Below are 20534 nucleotides of genomic sequence, written 5' to 3'. Positions count from 1 at the left end.
GGAAGTCAGGGAAGGAAAACAAACAAACAAAAATAATCATGCGTTCGTATTATCAACAAAAGATCAACCTCACAGCACGCCATACAGCTAGTGTGTGAACAGAAAGGACAACAACAACACAACCCCACACTGTTCATGTTCCACAGCTCCCAGACAGAGGTGCTGAGCTAACGTGTAGAGGTTGGAGGCGGCTCACACTCACCGGGAGGTGTGTGAACACCTGGAAGGTAGATCGTAGGAAGTTGATCAGGTCCATGAGATACCCTGAGGCGCGGCCGTCAGACTCGGCCATGCCCCATTCGTAGTCTGCTAGCTGGATGAACTCATCGATCTTCTGGTTCAGTTTGGTATAAATCTCTCCCTCTGCAGCATGACGAGCATCCTGGAACAATGTTTTCACAAGAGTTAATGGGAGCAAATATTATTGTTCTTCCTACACGCATTCATTTTTGGAATGGAGACACAGATCTTCAACTTCTGCCACTTCATTAAGTACACCCGTTTAACATCTCATTAATCAGCCAATCACATGGCAGCAACTGAATGTAATCAGGGATGGAAGCAGAGACGACCTGCTGAAGAACTGAGCATCAGAACGATGAACAAAGGTGTTTCTGAACGTGGCTGGCCTTGTCTCAATAACTGCTGATTTACTGGGATTCTCTTATATCAGTTTCTAGACTAAAAAAGTGAATCTGTTCACCGGATGAAAATGCAAGAAGTCAGAAAAGAATGGCCAGACTGCTCAGAGGTAAGAAAGCTAACAGTAAACTCATCACAACCGAGGTATGAAGAAGGTGACTGCTAAAGGCACAAATCACCTTGAAGGTCGACAGTCCGTAGAGTCTTGTGGTGTGAACTGTTTCTGGGGAGACGTTGGTGATGTTTGTTATGAATTCCTCCAGATACCTGCAGGCCTGCTCCAGGTGGGTGGTATTAATGATGATCTGTACCAGCTACAGAGACAAGGTTACAGTTGTAGCCTGAATACTGAATGCTTTTCACGACTGTGTGTGTGTGAGCAGTTCTAACCTCGGTCAGTCCTATGTGAGGTTTCTTGATAAGGTTTTGCAGACAACTGCTGAGAGTTCTTGTCAGCAACAGGTTGGTAGATTTTCGCAACATGTCATCAATCTCTGTTGAACTGGACACACAACAAACTTGACAGTTGCAAAGTGAAGAGACGGCAGTCCGGGGAGATTAGATATGTATAAGTGTTCGTGTGGCGAGTGAACACAGAGTAGTGTACCTGCGGTGTAGTGACTCGGAGAACTTGAGGCTGGCGTAAATGAACTCTTTGACCTGGGTGTAGATCTGAGGGACAGACTGGGACATTGGCAGCTTCTTAGGAAAGTCCTGCTGCTTATGCACACAGAAAAACTGTATTAATATTCATCCAACACTAGTTGTCTTTTAGGAAATCTTTCTTTTACGTGGATGCAACCGTGCCAGATTGGGGAGACGGTGGTACTTGAACACATTACCTTCTCTATCTCAGCATCGTGGAAGGGAAAGCGGCTGACAACCAGTTTATATTCCTCCTCTGTCTCCACTGGGATGGGACTGTAGTTGTCCAGTTCAAAGATCTCTCTATGGGAACACAGATCAGAGTTATCTTTGGTCTCCACTGTTTGTTCAGTTCAGTTTAATGTCGTCTCAGTGCCATTTTCAGCATCAATGATGTGAAAAAAAGAACAACTTCCCTCACACGGTGCTGATGCTTTGCTGAAACAGTACGAACAAAGCTGATTCTGGTTTTAGTTGTGTGTTTTTAGCTGCTCTGCTTTGTTCAAACAAAATATGCAGGCTGCATACAGACGGGGATGTCACAGCAGAAAGCCTTACCGCAAACACAATTGTTATTGTCAAATTGTCATTTGTGTTTCTGCACGTCCTACTGTGGCAGACGCCACACGTGAGTGAAGCCCACCTGAAAACCAGTGCCCATTTCTTCAGCAGGGTTTCGTTGTACTGGTCTCTAACCTCAAACAGCAGGTCAAACAAACGGTTTACCGGGAAGCCGAACCCCTGCACAAACATCACACAGTCAGAAAACACGTTTTCACACGGCAGAGTCACAAACAAGTCAAGTCCCACTCTTAACCAACCTGTAGTGTGTCAGCAAAGATGACTATGAGATTCTTCAGCTCCAGCACCAAGTCTGGGTCGTCACAGTATGACTGCAGAAAGAGAGTCATCACCACACACTGGTCTAACGTCGCATTACCTGCTTTGCTTCCTAAATCTATGTTCATGTGAGTCTTTGCAGTCCTCTGAAAACTGAGCACCCTGTCATTCAAAAGCGTGTCCGACCACCTTTAGCAGTAACTGAACTTGTAATTGTGAGAAGTTCTCATGTTGACAACATTGTTTCAGTTCACTGAGCTCTGTTTAGGCGTAGCACACTTCAGAGCCCCCCACAGCATTTGATTCTTTTTCTTTCCTGACACTCTGCAGCACATTTGCTTATGTGCTTAGGATCATCGTCCTGCTCCATGACCCACTTTGGGCCTTTGAATACATATGAAGTAACTGCACTGTATACTGTGTAGAGTTTTAACTAGGTATATTTTTATAGGAAGTCTGCCTACATGACAAACAAGTTAAGCCAGTGCATTAACAAAGGCCCTCGTTTTTCCAGAGAGTAGGGCGATTTATCACCCTGAGAGCAGCACAGCTGTATATGAACACAGCCTGAGACTGGACACTCAGCACTCAGACTTGTTGTCTATTGAAAGCATATTGTATTTATTTAACCCGCACTGGGAGAATTTTACTCATTAAGTATATCATCTGCATGTCTTAGTTTTGCTTTTTTTTTTTAAACAATCTGATGCAGCCTTGTTACTTTTAGCTGACCATGCACTCGCTGTAAGTGCAGGAGCCCGACAATGTGGACTTGCTTTTGTCAGAGCACAGCAGAGGGGCACAGAGGACACCAGGTCTTTGTTAGTCTTCTCACCCATGCTGTGCGGCCTATTCTCCAGCCTGTTAGCATAATCCTCGGGGTCATTTACAACTGACAGGGCTCCAGCGGGCAGGAATATGCCTTCTTTATCTGCTGTTATTGTTGCAATCTGTCTCTCATTAAGGTCACAATGGCCTCCTCTTTGCCTGCATGTGTATGTGTGTTTTGACCTCTGCTCTTAATAGTGACATCATTAGTGTGTTTGTGGGTGTGCTGACCTGTGAGGGGTGTATCATCCACTGAATGAAGGAACTATCATTTCTATTAACTCTCAACAGCATCTTTTCCATTCACAGTCAATGCCCTGCAGACATTAGAGGTGTGTGTGTGTGTGTGTGTGTGTGTGTGTGTGTGTGTGTGTGTGTGTGTGTGTGTGTGTGTGTGTGTGTGTGTGTGTGTGCTCCTACAGAGTGTGTCCGGAGTACAGCGATGATCTTGGACAGCGCCATGTTCCACAGTTCATCAGTATAAGCTCTGGTCACCAGCCCTTGAGTGGCATGGAGGATATGGTCCTCTACAACAAAGAACCTGACCACACACACACACACACACACACACACACACACACACACACACACACACACACACACACACACACACGCACACACACACACACACACACACACACACACACACACACACACAGATTTAGGTTCACAGTGAAACAAAACAGCCAGATGAGCATTTGAAAGGAACATCTTACCCCACAATCTGATTGAAGTATCTTCTGTAGCCTTCCACTGTCTCATGCTAAACACACACAAATAGACACAAAGCCATGTTAATACAGATGCAAACGTAACAGTCACCAGTAAGGCAAATATTGAAATAGGAGGGAGAAAAAATAAGTTAAAAGTTGTATTTCTGCAGCTCTTGTCTGACATGGCTTTTGCTTTGTGACTTCATCCCAGGAACCACCGAGGCTCAAGCCTGCTGGGACCTGGAAGCTGATGAACCAGCACCACTCTCCATAGTAAAGATATGGACTGAGATGGTGCCGCCTATCTGTGCACCGAGCATGCTGGTAGTAGCATCTTGCTCTGGGGCTGTTTTGCTTTTTCCTGATGTTATCCTAAAACTTTAAAACATCCTTTATAACTTTTTAAATACAAAGTACAGCTGTTTATTTCCCCCCTGAAAAAACAGTAACAGTCATGGTTTTCTAAGCTTTGCCAGAGCTGGATCGCAGCTGCTGTACGATCTGTGAGTAATCTATTTAGTCATAGTAAGAAATACACAGGTTCTAGGAAAAATTAATACAAGGCAGACTGTGTTTAGTGCCATGTAGTCACAATGAAAGGCCCACTGAAAAACCCCCGAGCGCTTGTCTGAATTTCATTCATATGCTTTACACGTATGTTTAAGCGCTTGTGTTGCTCACCATGTTAGCCTGCGGCTGCAGAACTAGCCGGGCCTGTTTTTTCCTCTGTTTCCTGTAGTAGTTCTCAAATGTTTCTCGGTCACCCTGCACACACACAGAATACAGACATAGATCAATTAACTATGATACATGATGTTACAAACCAGAACACTCAGGTACTATCAAATCCCAGACTGTCCTGGTCCTGGGTCTGGAGACTCGGTGGCTTTTAGTTTGTATTTCTTGCTTCTTTAGTGTTTTGGTGATTTCTAGTTGTTGTGTTTTGTTGTTAGGTCCCTTGTGTTACCTACAGTCATCCTTGTCTCTATGTTCATGTATTTCCTGTTTTACTTTGACAGTCCCGTGTCCTGTTAGCGTTTATAGCTTTGCTCTCCTCCCCGTCTCGTCATGCCTGATTAGTCTCGGCTGCGTTCCCCTCCTGTTTCCTATTTCCTCATTATCCTCTGTGTATGTATGGCGTGTGTTTTCCTTTGTTCTGTCAGGTTTCATGTAGTCGTCCTTTGCTTTTGTTTGTTGTTGTGTTCGCTAAAATAAAGGCTCGCTTTCTATTCAACATCCACCTTCATCTTCGTTGTCTGCGTTTGGGTCCACACTTCACCTTCCTGTGTCTGAATCCCCGTCCTTTTTACCTGCTCTGGGCTTCATGGGGCTTAGGTAATAAACAGATCTTAGGTGACCCAGAGAGGAGAGCTGAGACTCTGATGTAATCACAAGCATTGGAGCTGATCATGAAACAGCTGTGCTGTATTTCAGGGGTAACGTTGGATGTTAGCACTATAACCTTGATTCCAGTTAATTAGCATAGCTGTCATTAGATAATCAAAATCCAATGAACAGAGAAATAAGGCAGACCAATGGATAGCATTAGTTATTAGCTTTCGCCACAGACACCTACCAACACAGTATAGATGTGTAGACACCTGTAGACGGGCGAGAAGTCCACCAGATCCTGAGCTGTAAGAATCTGTAAGAACACAAATGGAATGTTTTTAACTGCTTCTTCATATGCTGGTTATTTGGTCATGGTAAATGGACTCGTTCCTGCTCTGAGCACTCAAAGTGATTTACACAGTGCCTCATTCAGCCATTCACAGAAGCACGTTTTGCTATGTGCTTTCTATTTAACATAGAGCTTCACATACATTCATACTCTGATGGATGCATTGGAGAGCAACTGGGAATCATTATGGCACGCAGACTTGAGCAGCCAGGGATCGAACCACGAACCTTAGCAGGTGACCTGCTTACAAAACTGTCTTATGTAATTATAGAAACTTAGTTACAGAATTCCTGATTATGCAGCATGACAAATGGATCACTCTGTAACTAATGACTGACTAACATCCACCTGCACATTTGTTATGTCTGATGAAAATATAATAACAGAAAACTAGAGAAGAAGGAAGAACGATTGAGCAGCCAGGCAGCAGAATCTCAGGCGTTCACCTGTGGGTTAGCCTCACATGGAGCAGAGCTGCACATCACAGCAGTACGAAGGAAAATTAACAGTAAAAAAAAAAAAGAGGGTCGATGCACTGTTACCTGCTGAATTTAAAAATTATATAAGTATATACATGTACCTGAGTTTGTTTTGTTAGATGAATCTGCTTTTATTTGGTAAGTAAAGGTGGACGTACTCAAGTTTATTATTTGTATCTCTGTCCAGAAGCAAAGCACTTTACTTTCAGTCGTTTAAGGAAAAGACGATCCTGTAACAGTGGAAACTTTCATAATCTCTTCTTTTATGAAAAAAAAAGATTTGCATTGGAAAAAAGTTAATTTTGTATCTTTATGCTGTCAGCCATGGTTCTTTAAAAGACATCAGTATCTGATCATCACCGCCACGTCAGCTACACACACGTCTTATCTCACCTCTTCATCAGCCTCATCATCTCCAGTGTCATCATCCATCAGCAGGCCGTTGGGAGTGTGAGCATGAGTTCGCTCATTGAGAGAGTACACGGGCTTGATGTAGTGGCCCATACTGGCCTGCTTGGCTACTGCACTGTTAAAGGTCCTATGCTGCTGTGCCTGAAGACAAAAACACACACGTCAGCAATTTGACTTATTTTTTCCCTGCTATGACCTGAATTATTTAAAAAGGAAAAAGCTCTATACCTGTCTCATGGCAGTCTCTCCAACCTTGTCTGAATGCTTTCGAATGCTCTCCAGGAAGTCTTTGAGGTCTGACATGGAGATGTCTTTGATCTCCTCTCTCAGTCTGGGCAGATTTTCAGCCATGATCTGACAGAACCTGTACTGACTGACCCTGCAAGGGATACATCAGAACTATGAAAAAAGAAAAGCAGTCCGATCCAACATTCATTCAAAAAATCAATAAAGAAATACATTTTAAAAAGCAGTGCAGTGCAACAGCTGGCAGACTAACAGTCTGACACCTGTTAGCTTCTCATGTCGAGCCAACATTACTGTGACATTCTTTCAGCAGCCTTCGTCTGATCCTACCTTGGGATATAGACCTTCTCCAACTGCTCCATGGTTTTTAGTGCGGCATAATATCTGTAGACGTAAACAGCACAGCATTAGTAATAACAACTCCGAACTACTGCTACTTATTAGAACCATTTAACATTAAATCTTCAAATGGACTTGGAAACTTAGTAGCAACACAAGGAATGATTAAACTAAGAAAACACTGTTTCTGTTGTCAAATGAATACACAGTAAGAAAGCCTCAGATCCTCCAGCTACACCTGGGGGACCCCCGGTGCTTTCAGGCCATCTGAACTATATACAGTGGGGCAAAAAAGTATTTAGTCAGCCACCGATTGTGCAAGTTCCCCCACTTAAAATGATGACAGAGGTCAGTAATTTGCACCAGAGGTACACTTCAACTGTGAGAGACAGAATGTGAAAAAAAAATCCATGAATCCACATGGTAGGATTTGTGAAGAATTTATTCGTAAATTAGGGTGGAAAATAAGTATTTGGTCACCTCAAACAAGGAAAATCTCTGGCTCTCACAGACCTGTAACGTCTTCTGTAAGAAGCTTTTCTGTCCCCCACTCGTTACCTGTATGAATGGCACCTGTTTGAACTCATCATCTGTATAAAAGACACCTGTCCACAGCCTCAAACAGTCAGACTCCAAACTCCGCCATGGCCAAGACCAAAGAGCTTTCGAAGGACACCAGGAAAAGTATTGTAGACCTGCACCAGACTGGGAAGAGTGAATCTACAATAGGCAAGCAGCTTGGTGTGAAAAAATCAACTGTGGGAGCAATCATCAGAAAATGGGAGACATACAAGACCACTGATAATCTCCCTCGATCTGGGGCTCCACGCAAGATCTCATCCCGTGGGGTCAAAATGATCATGAGAACGGTGAGCAAAGATCCCAGAACCACACGGGGGGACCTGGTGAATGACCTGCAGAGAGCTGGGACCAAAGTAACAAAGGTCACCATCAGTAACACACTACAACGGCAGGGAATCAAATCCCGCAGTGCCAGACGTGTTCCGCTGCTGAAGCCAGTGCATGTCCAGGCCCGTCTGAAGTTTGCCAGAGAGCACATGGATGATACAGCAGAGGATTGGGAGAATGTCATGTGGTCAGATGAAACCAAAGTAGAACTTTTTGGTATAAACTCAACTCGTCGTGTTTGGAGGACGAAGAATACTGAGTTGCATCCCAAGAACACCATACCTACTGTGAAGCATGGGGGTGGAAACATCATGCTATGGGGCTGTTTTTCTGCCAAGGGGACAGGACGACTGATCCGTGTTAAGGACAGAATGAATGGGGCCATGTATCGTGAGATTCTGAGCCAAAACCTCCTTCCATCAGTGAGAACTTTGAAGATGAAACGAGGCTGGGTCTTCCAACATGACAATGATCCAAAACACACCGCCCGGGCAACAAAGGAGTGGCTCCGTAAGAAGCATTTGAAAGTCCTGGAGTGGCCTAGCCAGTCTCCAGACCTCAACCCCATAGAAAATCTGTGGCGGGAGTTGAAAGTCCGTGTTGCTCGGCGACAGCCCCAAAACATCACTGCTCTCGAGAAGATCTGCATGGAGGAATGGGCCAAAATACCAGCTACTGTGTGTGCAAACCTGGTAAAGACCTATAGTAAACGTTTGACCTCTGTTATTGCCAACAAAGGTTATGTTACAAAGTATTGAGTTGTATTTTTGTTATTGACCAAATACTTATTTGCCACCCTGATTTACCAATAAATTCTTTACAAATCCTACCATGTGGATTCATGGATTTTTTTTTCACATTCTGTCTCTCACAGTTGAAGTGTACCTCTGGTGCAAATTACTGACCTCTGTCATCATTTTAGGTGGGGGAACTTGCACAATCGGTGGCTGACTAAATACTTTTTTGCCCCACTGTAACCCATCCACTGAGCCCAGGGCCAACAGTAAATGTCTGAGGGAAACACCCATCCCAATACAATGATAGTAAATAATAAATAACAACAAAGTATGACCTATATCTGCATGTACATACACTGTACATCTATATTTGGTATTTTCTTTTTATTGTCTATTCTGTAACCACAAAGTATTTGTGTTTTTTTAATTCTGGGCACAAATGACAAGAGTTCAGTGAACGGTCAGCGTGCTGAGCCCCCATCATGATGCTGATAAGCATGATCTAATTGATCTAATGGATCTAATTGGTTCAAACTGTATTATACACAAATGAACAGAAGACACTCATCAACTGTAAACGCTGTCAGGAGGAAGGAGAAAGTGCCAGGACGACAGCTTTCAGCACTGATGGCGTGTGTGCGTACGTGCCGTCGGGTGCAGCAAATTAAAATCGTTTTGAATCAGGAAATCTTTTTTTTAAACCCACCCCTGCTAAGCCGTGACAGAGCAGCAGCAAGGGGGGCCTTCCTGTGAGCAAGGGCACTTCCTTCCAGTCTCTTAATTGGTACATGGTAATGAACAAGAAAGGGTCAATATTTCCTGTCCAAAGTGAACACCCCTCCCCTCTTTACAGAGATAGGCTTGTAAAGTTTAGACAAGCTAGCAGAACATGAGCTGAAAAGTCGGTGAGATTTTAAACTGGAAAGAGAAATTAGAAATGTTTAGAATTAACAATAAAGGATGACTTCCTGAATCTTATTTTGGAAGGTTCAGGCTTGGTTTCGGCATGGTGTTGGCAGGGTGTCGCAGACAGGAAGTGACAGAGAGAGAAAAGGAATGCAAATACAACAACATGTCAATTAATCAGTCGATAATTGGGCTGAACGATATATCGCATTTGCGATAATATCGCGACATGATCAAGTGCAATTTTCTAACCGCAAAGGCTGCGATTATACTGCGATTATATTATACAATTCATGGGCTGCATCCTCCTGAGGCCGCATTTGTAGACCGATTACGTCACAGCGACGCGCCGAAGGCTGTCCAAATTACTACCATATCCCAGAATTCATAGCGCGGCCCAGCCAAACTCCAGTTTCCAGCAATGGCGGCCGCTACTAAGTTTTAAAATTACTCATACTAATCTTTCTGGGTCACAAAATAAACTTTTAACATATTTTCAGGCGAGAAAGTAGTTGTGTAAACATCAAATATCTGCTCGGTTTATCAAGATATCCCATATTTGCAAAAGTGCTTCGACGTTTTCAGAGGCGTCTGCTACCCACCAGCTCGACAGCTAGCCGGGAGCTCGAGGGTTACTGATGCGGCCGAGAACGGCACAACTCCCGGCACATCATTTTCAGATCACCGCGGAGTTTCGCTGCTCGGGTTAAACGTAATATATAAGTCACTTAGACAACCTAAAAATGTTATTGTTGGGCTTTTTTCAGTGTTTTGTTTGTTCGTGAGTAAATCGGTTTGGCTGAGATTAAAGTTATTAGATTAGATAAAATAAAACTTTATTAATCCCCCGGGTGGGTTCCTCCTTGGTTTTCACACAGCTGACTAAACGTCAAACAGAAAACTTATTAAACAGAAGTATGAGACAGTCGAGAATTTACACCAGTGTCTGGTTATATTTTAGATAGCAAGAAGCAGACGGCCGAGTTTATTAAACTCCACCGAGACAGCGGTGACGCTAATCAGAACTAGACCGTCCAATTTCACGCCTTTAAATTTTAAAGGCGTGTTTGTGTGTGTGTTTATACAATTGCTATTATGTTTGCACTTTATGTGTAATGTTACTGACTGCAGAGATCAGTAAGATGTGTGTATTTTTTATTTATTAGTTTTATTTATTTAATATTATTTTTTAATTGAATGACTGTCTAGTAGTTCACAGATGTCGAAAAACTGAGTGTGGTAAAGCCACTGATTTTTTTTATGTATATTTCTGCAATCTGCACATTGTACTGACTTTCATTTTAATGTTTACACCAGGGTTCCTTGTCAGCACTTTATGCTCAGATGTTTGTAAGCTAAAAATAAACTATTGTGTATGTTCAAATATACTGTTGTGATTGAAGAAGTTAAATAAAAATGTCAGTCATCAATTCATGCATCACCTCATGTCATCATAACAGAGGTCTGTCTTCCAGGAAAGAACAGTTTAAAATTAATGTAATATAGTATTGGCCATACTATATGATGTATTGCTTGTCTTTGTTTAATAATACAGAAGACAAATACCTTAAAAAATAATCGCATATCGCATCGCAATCGCAATATTGGGGCAAAAAATCGCAATTAGATTATTTTCCATAATCGTTCAGCCCTAGTCGATAATCACATGTTTAATTTGCTGGCAAGAAGGTCACAGTTACAAGCTAGCTAACTTGTTACAGTTTTAAGGCTTCCCAGATTGATTTATGATAACAAACTCAACTTTTGGGAGTCTTTATAAACTCTCAACTTATTCCAGGCCACACTGTCACTACGTATGCAAGAATGAATGTAAAGCTGACTATTTCCTACATCTTGGCAGCCCAGTTTTAACCAGTTAGCATGTCATGTGATCATATGTCACTGTCACAGGGTCTCTGCTGGTAACATAAAAGCTGACGCACCACGATGTCCCCGTCTGACCATAACTGAGACGTCAGTCCACCTCTAACCCACAGCAGGTGTGTACACCCTGTGCTCTGACAGGCTGCTAACAAAAAGGAACTACTACATCCTGCATTGATAACATCTTTTTCTGACATGTCTTTATCTTTATTTATTTATCTTTACCAGTGACACATCAGGTGAAACTACAACACACAGCTGTGTTTAAATGATTGGACCATGATGTATCGAGTTGATTGTATTTATCGCTCTCTACTTGTGATTTTATTGCCAAAGAAAGACTTAAAACTGTAAACAAGGTCACACTGTGGTGAAATGCTTTATGATGGTTACCTTTTGGATTCCAGCTGCTCCTTTAACTTGCTGTACATTTCTAGCACTGCAAAGGGAGCAATGACAGGAAGCAGGATTAGTTTGATAGTTCACACATTTCAGTCAGTTTTGCTCATCACACATCACATTTACAGTGATAACATGTTTAGTTACCAGTAGGCTCCACTGCACTGCAGACCTCCACACTGATGCATCACTGTTGCAGCAGCTTAGGTGCTATACAAGTTCCAATATTACACATGCCAGATAAAAGCATGCATAAATAATTTTTACTTGATACCCAAAAACTAAGGTTATAATCAGCTTCTTCAGCTTATGACGCTGGGAAGGCTGGAGGCAGTCACAGGACGCAAGATTAAAGTCTAAACAAACTGACTCAGTATCCACACACTGATAAAGAGTCAGTGAGGAATTTTACAAAACTCACCACAGTGGATTATAAACTACAGATGTGACTGAAGTGCAGATTTTTAGCTTTACTTCAAGGAGTCTAAAACTAAGTATTGAATTAACTGCTTATGAGTTAAAGCCATTTTTATCTATATTCTCTCATTTTCAGAGGATCAAATGTAACTGAACTAGGGCTGCAACGATTCATCGAGTAATTTAAATAATTATATGATTATAAAAATTTCTTGACACAATTCTTTGCTTTGATGCTTCGTTTAACGCACAGCTCTGTAGCGTGCCACTGTCACCACAGAACTGAAAACAGACCTGCAAAACAAACGTTTTTAGAAGCAGCGTACAAATAAACCCTTTTACATAGAGAAAAATCTGCAGTAATCCTCCAGAAGTTGAATTAAAATATGCAGATGAACTGATTACTTAGTCTGACACCAAGTTTAAATGTTACAGCTTGCTGCATAAGCTAACGAACGGTATTTTACATGGAAGTGATACCTGCAGCGAACAGGGGTGAGTCTAAAGGGGGGCATGGGGGGTACTAGACCATGTTCATTTTAAGACTTCCATAATATTTTTCAGATTGAATTTGAAATATTTTGTTTTAATTAACAGCATTAATATTTAAAAATAAAAGCATTTTTACAAGCCAAGAGAAATGTAAATGGTCCACTAACACTCAGAGTTTATGCCTTGGTTTAGGTTTCATATATATCTCATATTATTGACTTTGACAGATGATGTATGTAGTTAAAGTTCACAACATGACTCATTAATGAGAGAAAAGTATTTCTTATCTGATTACTTGATTAATCGATAGAATAATCAATAGATTATGCAATTACTAAAATAATCAATAGCTTCAACAAGCAATAAGCAGCCTGAGTTGATTCTAAATGTTTTTTGGTAGATGTTCACTGAACTCATTCACTAATATTTGGATATAAATATTTTATCCTGCACAAAAAACAACCGCGTATTCATGGAATGTGCACTGACCTATATTATTCTAACATTGCATGCATGTTATTAAAGACAAAATCTAAACCAGCAGGCTTATGCAATCTGCATCCAGTCTGCATCCAGTCTGCATTCACTACATCCAGTCTGCATTCAATCTGCATCCAGTCTGTATTCAATCTGCATCCAGTCTGCATTCAATCTGCATCCAGTCTGCATTCACTGCATTCAATCTGCATCCAGTCTGCATTCAATCTGCATCCAGTCTGCATTCAATCTGCATCCAGTCTGCATCCAGTCTGCATTCAATCTGCATCCAGTCTGCATTCAATCTGCATCCAGTCTGCATCCAGTCTGCATTCAATCTGCATTCAGTCTGCATTCAATCTGCAACCAGTCTGCATTCAGCCTGCATTCAATCTGCATCCAGTCTGCATTCAATCTGCATCCAGTCTGCATTCAATCTGCATTCAGTCTGCATTCAATCTGCATCCAGTCTGCATCCAGTCTGCATCATGCCACATCTCCATTCCTTTATATAAGGAATCACATGTAGCAGTGGAAACAGTGTTGTGACAGCTCATACTCAAACTATGATATATATATATATATATATATATATATATATATATATATATATATATATATATATATATATATATATATATATATATATATTAGGGGTGCAACGATATTCGTATCGATATTGAACCGTTCGATACAGTGCTTTCGGTTCGGTACGCATATGTATCGAACAATACAACATTTGTAATTTATTTTATCAACTTTCCTTCTGACGATGCTGTCTGTGTGGAGCGCTCAGTGAATCTGCGTTCGACTACTCCGCCTAGGCTGCACTGTCGAGCGCAGATCCACTGAGCGCTCAACACAGACAGCATCGTCAGAAGGAAGAGCGCAGGGCAAGCTAGCAAGACAGAAGTTAAGCTCTCCTTGCAACATGGACCTCCCCCACCCTCATTCAGATCTGGCGTTTGGAATTATTTTGGTTTTCATGTGACGTATGACCCTGAAGGTAAGCGAGTCATGGACTAAAGTAAAACAGTATGTTGGATGTGCCACGCAATGCTCAATTACATGGGTGGGAGCTAGTGTGTTAGCGCAGTTAGCTCGTTAACGTGTTGGCCGTCTAGCCCCATGCACGGGGCGATCGGCGGTAGCTCGTTAACGGAGATTTGCCGTGTTGTGGCGTTAAGGTCATTTCAACGAGATTAACCTGAAAGCACTAGTGGGAACACAACGAATATGACTGCACATTTACACCGACATCATCCTAGTGCAAAGACAAGTGGAAGCAGACAAAAACAAGCAAGCATGCTACTAACTTTAGCCGAATCATTTAGACAGCTGTTAGCACATGATTCTCCTTATATGTTTAATATGCTGCTGAGAATATAGCCCAGAAGAAGCGGATAGTATAGCTTTTATTTTGGAAAGAGACATTTCTCTGTAATAAACTCTCTTTTCCAAAGATGAGTGATTCCTCAATCAGATACAGGGCTCGCAATATCGCTAGCCCGACGTCCTGGGGCTAGCGATTTCTTTCAGTCGGGCTACCAAAATCTATCTCTTCCCTGCCCGTCGGGCTATTGTAGGAAGGAAAAATATATGTCAATGCTTTTGCATTCTTTCAGAAATGTAGCTGGGTAATTATGTCATTGGCATCGGTGAGCCACTGTCAATATGTGACATATTGAAATCGCGTTTGAATTTGCGCTTGTTTTTTTGCTTTCACTTTGCAATCGTGCGAACTGTGTATAGAGAGCGACAGCACTGATCTGTGAGTGATGATAATTTGTGCACCAATTCCTCTGACATCGTCTTATTAATTGTTAGCTTACTATGCAAACATGACAAGTGAAATCTCCCGCAGCTTAAACATGTGAGAGGTTGATCGCGCAGAGAATCGCTGAGCTTATGTGAGTGCGTGTGTAAAAGCAGCAGGATTTATATTTGACTACGATGACCTGGATGACTGAGAACCTTCACAGACAGATATATATTTTAGTTCTGCTGAGCCAAATAAGACAGGTCAGGGTGAAGAAGTGACAGCCAAAGAAAAGCTTACCACAAAACGGAGAAGTTATGATAAATCAGACTATAAGGCAAAAAGAAAGTGCAGCTTTATGGTTTCATGGACAAAATTATTTCTGTGGCTGCAATATGACGAGCTAAATAACCAGGGCTGCACATAAGTGTCCGCAGGTGCGCATTCGCTGTCAAAATAAAAAACGCGCACAAGGGTTAGGGTTAAATTTAAAAACTGTACTTTTGAGTTAAAATATATATTTATAATTTTAATAAATGACAAATTAAAAAGGCATGAACATTTTTTTTTGTATCGAAAAAATATCGAACCGTGACACCAAAGTATCGAACCGAACCGAACCGTGAATTTTGTGTATCGTTGCACCCCTAATATATATATATATAAAGACTCCTGAGGTCAGCCAGCTGGATAACACTGTTCAAAACTGAACAACAAAATCTTTCTCACTGAAGCAGAGGCAGCATTAGTACCTGGTATACAGAGTTGGAGTTTCTCCACAGTGGTCGCCATGTTCCTCTGCTGGACCCGACAGCGAATCACCTCCTCTGTCTGAGCTGTCACCTGTGGGAGAGAACGCAGTGTTGGAGACAGTGAAAAAGAGGGCACCACTGGGATTAAGTACAGTCATGTCTTATAGGGAACTCTCTTTGCAGTAAATGTACATGCAGATTTCTTCACAGGGGAACAGCATGGACGTACCTCCCTGCCTGCATCTTGTAGTCTTCGATTAGTGTCTGTCACTTGACCCTTTGGAAAAAAGACACAAGTTTAATAATTTACATAACTTTAAATCATTTTACCATTGATCTTCCACAAGATTTTATAATTCCACATAATCCATCATGTTTAAAAGAGCTCCTCTGTACACAAACTCTGGGGAGCTACACTGGGTGACATGCTTCCTTCCTCAAGATGAGCATACATACCTCTATAATAGCCATAATACACACCATGTATGGAGGTCAAACAGCCTCACCCCAAAAACACCATACCAACAGTGAGGTTGGAGGCGGGAACATCATGGCGTGGGACTGTTTTTCTGTGTACGGCACTGGGACATTTCAAATAATTGCAGGAAGGATGAATGGAAAAATGTACCAAGACATTCTTGATAAATATCTGCTGTCATCTACGAGGATGATGAAGATGAAAGTTCATAGAAGGGGCCCACGAAGCATTCAGGATTTTAAGACTGTGCAGAATCATTCTGACCAACAAAGGCTTTTGTACAAAGTATTCAACAAATTGTAGTAAGCGTTTTTAATACTTTCTCCTCGTGTCATTTCTCATTATTACACATCATTTATGGACATCTGTTGATTGATTTCTTTGCATGAGTGGATTGGATGGCTTTTTACTGACATCCTGTGAGAATCTAACACCAATACCACCTGTAGAAATACATTTACCTAGAAAATTGGTGATATATTCAATATGCATTTTATGAATACTTCAGTGTTGGTTCTGGCATACTTGGTGTTGCATGTCTATTCTGCTCATCTCTTCGTGCCCTCTCTTTTCCCTTTCTACAGCTGCTCAGCCTTGTAATCAGCTCATTGTCCATGTCCATTAACCAGGCCGTGGAGAACTGAGCCTATCGACTGTGCACTGGGCCTTTCACGGAGTTTAATGGCTTGTGACAGGGTCTTTCTCACAGATTCAGTGACAAACCTTTCAATTCTAGCGCTTTACACATTCAGTCATTCACCCATTCACACACACATTCACACACTGGTGATGGCAGCTACATTGTAGCCACAGCCACCCTGGGGCGCACTGACAGAGGCGAGGCTGCTGGACACTGGCGCCACCGGGCCCTCTGACCACCACCAGTAGGCAACGAGTGAAGCGTCTTGCCCAAGGACACAACGACCGAGACTGTCCGAGACGGGGGTCGAACCGGCAACCTTCCGATTACAAGGCGAACTCCCAACTCTTGAGCCACGATCGCCCGTCTATTCCTATTCCTGTGGCCACTTGATTATCCCACCAGGTATCTGACAACCAGCAGGTGTTGACTGTCTGGATCTTTTTCTTCCCATTCAGCTGAATGACATTTCAAAGTCATTGCTGTAGGTCCTAGTGATATGAATGAACAAGTGAATGCCTCATTCACTCCTGGCATATAGCTTGATGTCATCCATGTGATGAGTGGGAGATAGCTAGCATTTCCTCTATTTCGTAGTCTTGTTGATGTCCTGGCTGAGAGGGTTCATCTCTTTGAATAATCCTGCACTTCATGCTGATTGTGTAACTGGCTTGAAGTTGCCCCCATTGAATTGCTGATGAAGTTCTAGGCATTCCAGGATCCATGTGTGATGCACTGAGTTGTATGCTTTCTTATAATCAATCAAGGCAGTGCTCAGGTTCTTCAGTTTGTCAGTCTTGAATGACTGGTGTTTGGCCCCATTCAGTGTTTCTGCTTATTCCCTTCCGGGTCCTGCTCATGTTTTGAACCATGTGCCTGTTTGTCTTAGCTGCTATGATGACTGATAGGAGCTTTCATGTTTTGGGTCTGAGGAAGGTCATTGACCGGTAGTTGGATGGGTCCCTTCTGAAGATCCTTGGGTGATCACGACTGTCCAGTCTTCAATTAGCCATCCTTGGTGTGTCTAATCTTTTAGTAGCTAGTTCATTTGTGCGACACTCATGGAGAGCAGTTAGCTTCTTTAGCCAATTTCCTGACATGACTCATATCAGGAATTGATGCTGTCCAACTCTTCATACTTGAGACTTTCTTAGATGTCTGACAGTGCGATGGTAACTGAGGCCTGTTCAGGGAGGTTACTGGAGTTTGCTCTTAGCTCCACCAACCATATGTGTGTTGCATCCTTGTCCCATATAATCCTCCAGTATTGCTCTGACTCCAGCTTTGGTAGGGCTGTTCTCATATTGTTCCCCTGCCAATGAGATACTGCGAGTCTTTGCTTGGCAGTTTCCAAGGCCTCAGGTATGTCCAACTTACTGTACTTCTTAGGAGGGAATCTGAGAGTGTAGAGATGCTATCTCCTCCCTGACCTGATGTCCTGGCTCCCCTTTGCCGTAGCATTTGTGCCGTCCTTCCTAAATCTCTAGTTGTGTTAGCAGTTGCTTCTTAAGGATGTTGAAACACTGAGCTACTAGCTGTTTTGCGGTTAGTCCAGATTTTGGGTTTCGATGTATCCATAGGTCCCACATCCTCTTTATGCAACTCCATCTTCAGGGATTACTTCCATAGTAGCATCCCAACAACGCCCTGTATAATTTTGTGTTGTATTATTTAGTAATATATGAATAATTAATTGAAACACACACCAACACACAAATATAAATATGTATGCTTTGTTGTCTTGTTGTATGGTAAAGACTGCCCAAGATGTTGATTTGGTGTGGATAAGTGAAATTCTGATATTTTAGTCTGTTACTTTGTATTAATTAGCAGATATGTGTCTGTGCTTTGCACCCATACAGTTTGGGAATGCAGCTCACTAACCTTAGCTGATAACGGAGCACAGCACCACCTCTAAATATGCTCACTAGCTCCAAAACTAACATGATACCATGACATGACTAATGTGGCCAAAAGTCTAATGTTGAGTCTTAAATGCAGAGTCCACAAAAAGTAGGTGACCTCACTACATGTTAGAAGTGGGAATCACCATACATCCCACGATACGATATTATTGCAATTTTTAAAATATTTTGCGATATTCAGATTCTGTACATAAAGGTAAACTTTATCAATATTCATTTTATCTAATATCAAAGTCTCACACTCAGTCTTTCTCTCATTTCAGTTTTATTGTTGACAAACTGAACGGTTTGTATTACAGTCTAGTCCAACTTAACTGAATGCATCTGGTACAACTACAGCTATTCTGAACTATGCAATTTATGAAAACTATGGAGCCCCTTCAGCAACTGAAGAATTTGAAAGTATATTAAAACAAAATATAATTTTACATTAAATAAAAAAGTTTTAAACGTAATTAAAATAAAACATGTCTTAAATTAAAATAAGTAAACTGTCATGTTTATTGCTGCCAAAAAACAGTTAAACACATTTGGACAGTGTCAGGATTCTTGCTCAGAAAAAGGATCAACATGCTCTGAAGTCAGAGCACCAAAACCTTTTTTGTAACAAAATATCGATTTCTGCTGTCGCTGTATCGATACATTATTAGCAAACAAAATATCACGATACTACATAGTATCGATTTTTTCCTCCACCCCTACTACATGTAGCAATCTACAGCCATTCCTTATATGCAGTGTGTGATATTTGGCAGCAAAGAAACAGGTGAAAAATAGAGACATTGACAGTTACAGCCAACAAGGAGGATGGCTTTTGGAACAGAGCTTGGGTCTCCTGGGCCAGAAACACCTGGTAAACCTAAGAGTGAGACGAAAGTTTAGAGGTAAGCCGTCCCAAAGACGGACTTCAACTTACCTGCCTGGGACTGCAGCCTCAGTGAGCTCAGCATGTTATTTGCAGTGTGCTGCAGCTCCCAGCTTTTACACATAAAGCAATACAGGGACTACTGTTCCCAGCTGCAGTCCAAGATAGTGCCTTTCAAGTCTGACTATCAGTGGGATGAGCCTGCAGGTAGCAAAAACATAAAAGGGCTAGGCCAGAGCTGGCTGTTTATCAAAACCGAAACTTTAAAATTGAAAAACTTGATTAGACCAGAGCTCTCCAACCTTTTTGCGCCACGGACCAGTTTATGTCCGACAATATTTCCACAGGCCGGCCTTTAAGGTGTCGCAGATAAATACAACAAAATAAAACCAGGACTGGTACCAAAAAAAAAAAAAGATTTATTCATAACACACAGGAAAAGACCCAGAGAAACCGAGTTAACGATAAAAACGATAAAAATAATCATAGAACCGATAAAAACCCTGAAAACCATAAATTTCACACCAGAGCCTCAACTTTCGCATGTGACAATAAATAACTCCGAACCAAACCATCACGTTGGTCAGAATTTTCTAAATGAAATCCAAGAAAGAACTGGGAACGTTAGCCTGGATCTGAAGTCACAGACTGTGCTGAGGCATTTGTGATCACAGCTTCACTGAATCCAGTAGGAAGGTTTATGATTCAGATCATTGAGCACTGTCAGATTACCAATAATCCCAAAAAAACCTGCTGTAATTTTCTCTTCTTCACAATGCAGGAGTTCACACACCCACTGTTAAATTAAAAAGCCAATGTATAATAAAAGCGAACTCTCTTACTATCACCTCTAGGTGTCGCTAGTTATGTTTAATGTAATCTCTCTTACCATCAGTTTTTCTGCATCAGCACGGACTTTGAGGAGCTCTGTGATGGCATCCACAAACCCTTGGTGGTGAAAATTGCACATCTTTTCAATCTCACGGTCATGATTCCTGATCCTGGCATCAAGCTTTTCCATGAAGCGCTTGTGGGCATTGGGTTGGTCATCATAAATAGACCTGAAAGAG

At 41.8% G+C, this 20534-nt stretch overlaps 1 protein-coding gene across 5 annotated transcripts in view; it reads right to left on the bottom strand.

Moving 5' to 3' along the window:
- Positions 1–20534, bottom strand: part of exoc6 (exocyst complex component 6) — a gene marked incomplete at its 5' end in the record, with an annotated part of 73097 nt that overhangs the window by 26793 nt on the left and 25770 nt on the right. For all 5 annotated transcript variants that reach the window (XM_080872612.1, XM_080872610.1, XM_080872611.1 and 2 more), the window contains 18 exons: positions 203–382; positions 822–956; positions 1033–1144; positions 1250–1359; positions 1485–1590; positions 1931–2028; positions 2109–2180; positions 3376–3496; positions 3672–3718; positions 4350–4433; positions 5245–5313; positions 6222–6380; positions 6468–6618; positions 6816–6869; positions 11654–11699; positions 15557–15647; positions 15786–15833; positions 20354–20525. In XM_080872612.1, coding sequence (XP_080728738.1) covers positions 203–382; positions 822–956; positions 1033–1144; positions 1250–1359; positions 1485–1590; positions 1931–2028; positions 2109–2180; positions 3376–3496; positions 3672–3718; positions 4350–4433; positions 5245–5313; positions 6222–6380; positions 6468–6618; positions 6816–6869; positions 11654–11699; positions 15557–15647; positions 15786–15833; positions 20354–20525 — 1855 coding nt within the window. The remainder of the gene's footprint in view (positions 1–202; positions 383–821; positions 957–1032; positions 1145–1249; positions 1360–1484; positions 1591–1930; positions 2029–2108; positions 2181–3375; positions 3497–3671; positions 3719–4349; positions 4434–5244; positions 5314–6221; positions 6381–6467; positions 6619–6815; positions 6870–11653; positions 11700–15556; positions 15648–15785; positions 15834–20353; positions 20526–20534) is intronic.

The sequence above is a fragment of the Rhamphochromis sp. 'chilingali' genome, assembly GCF_963969265.1.
Source record: "Rhamphochromis sp. 'chilingali' genome assembly, chromosome: 22".
Classification (NCBI taxonomy): domain Eukaryota; kingdom Metazoa; phylum Chordata; class Actinopteri; order Cichliformes; family Cichlidae; genus Rhamphochromis; species Rhamphochromis sp. 'chilingali'.
Note: the sequence above shows the minus strand (reverse complement) of the source record. Positions and strands in the feature narration are given on the sequence as shown.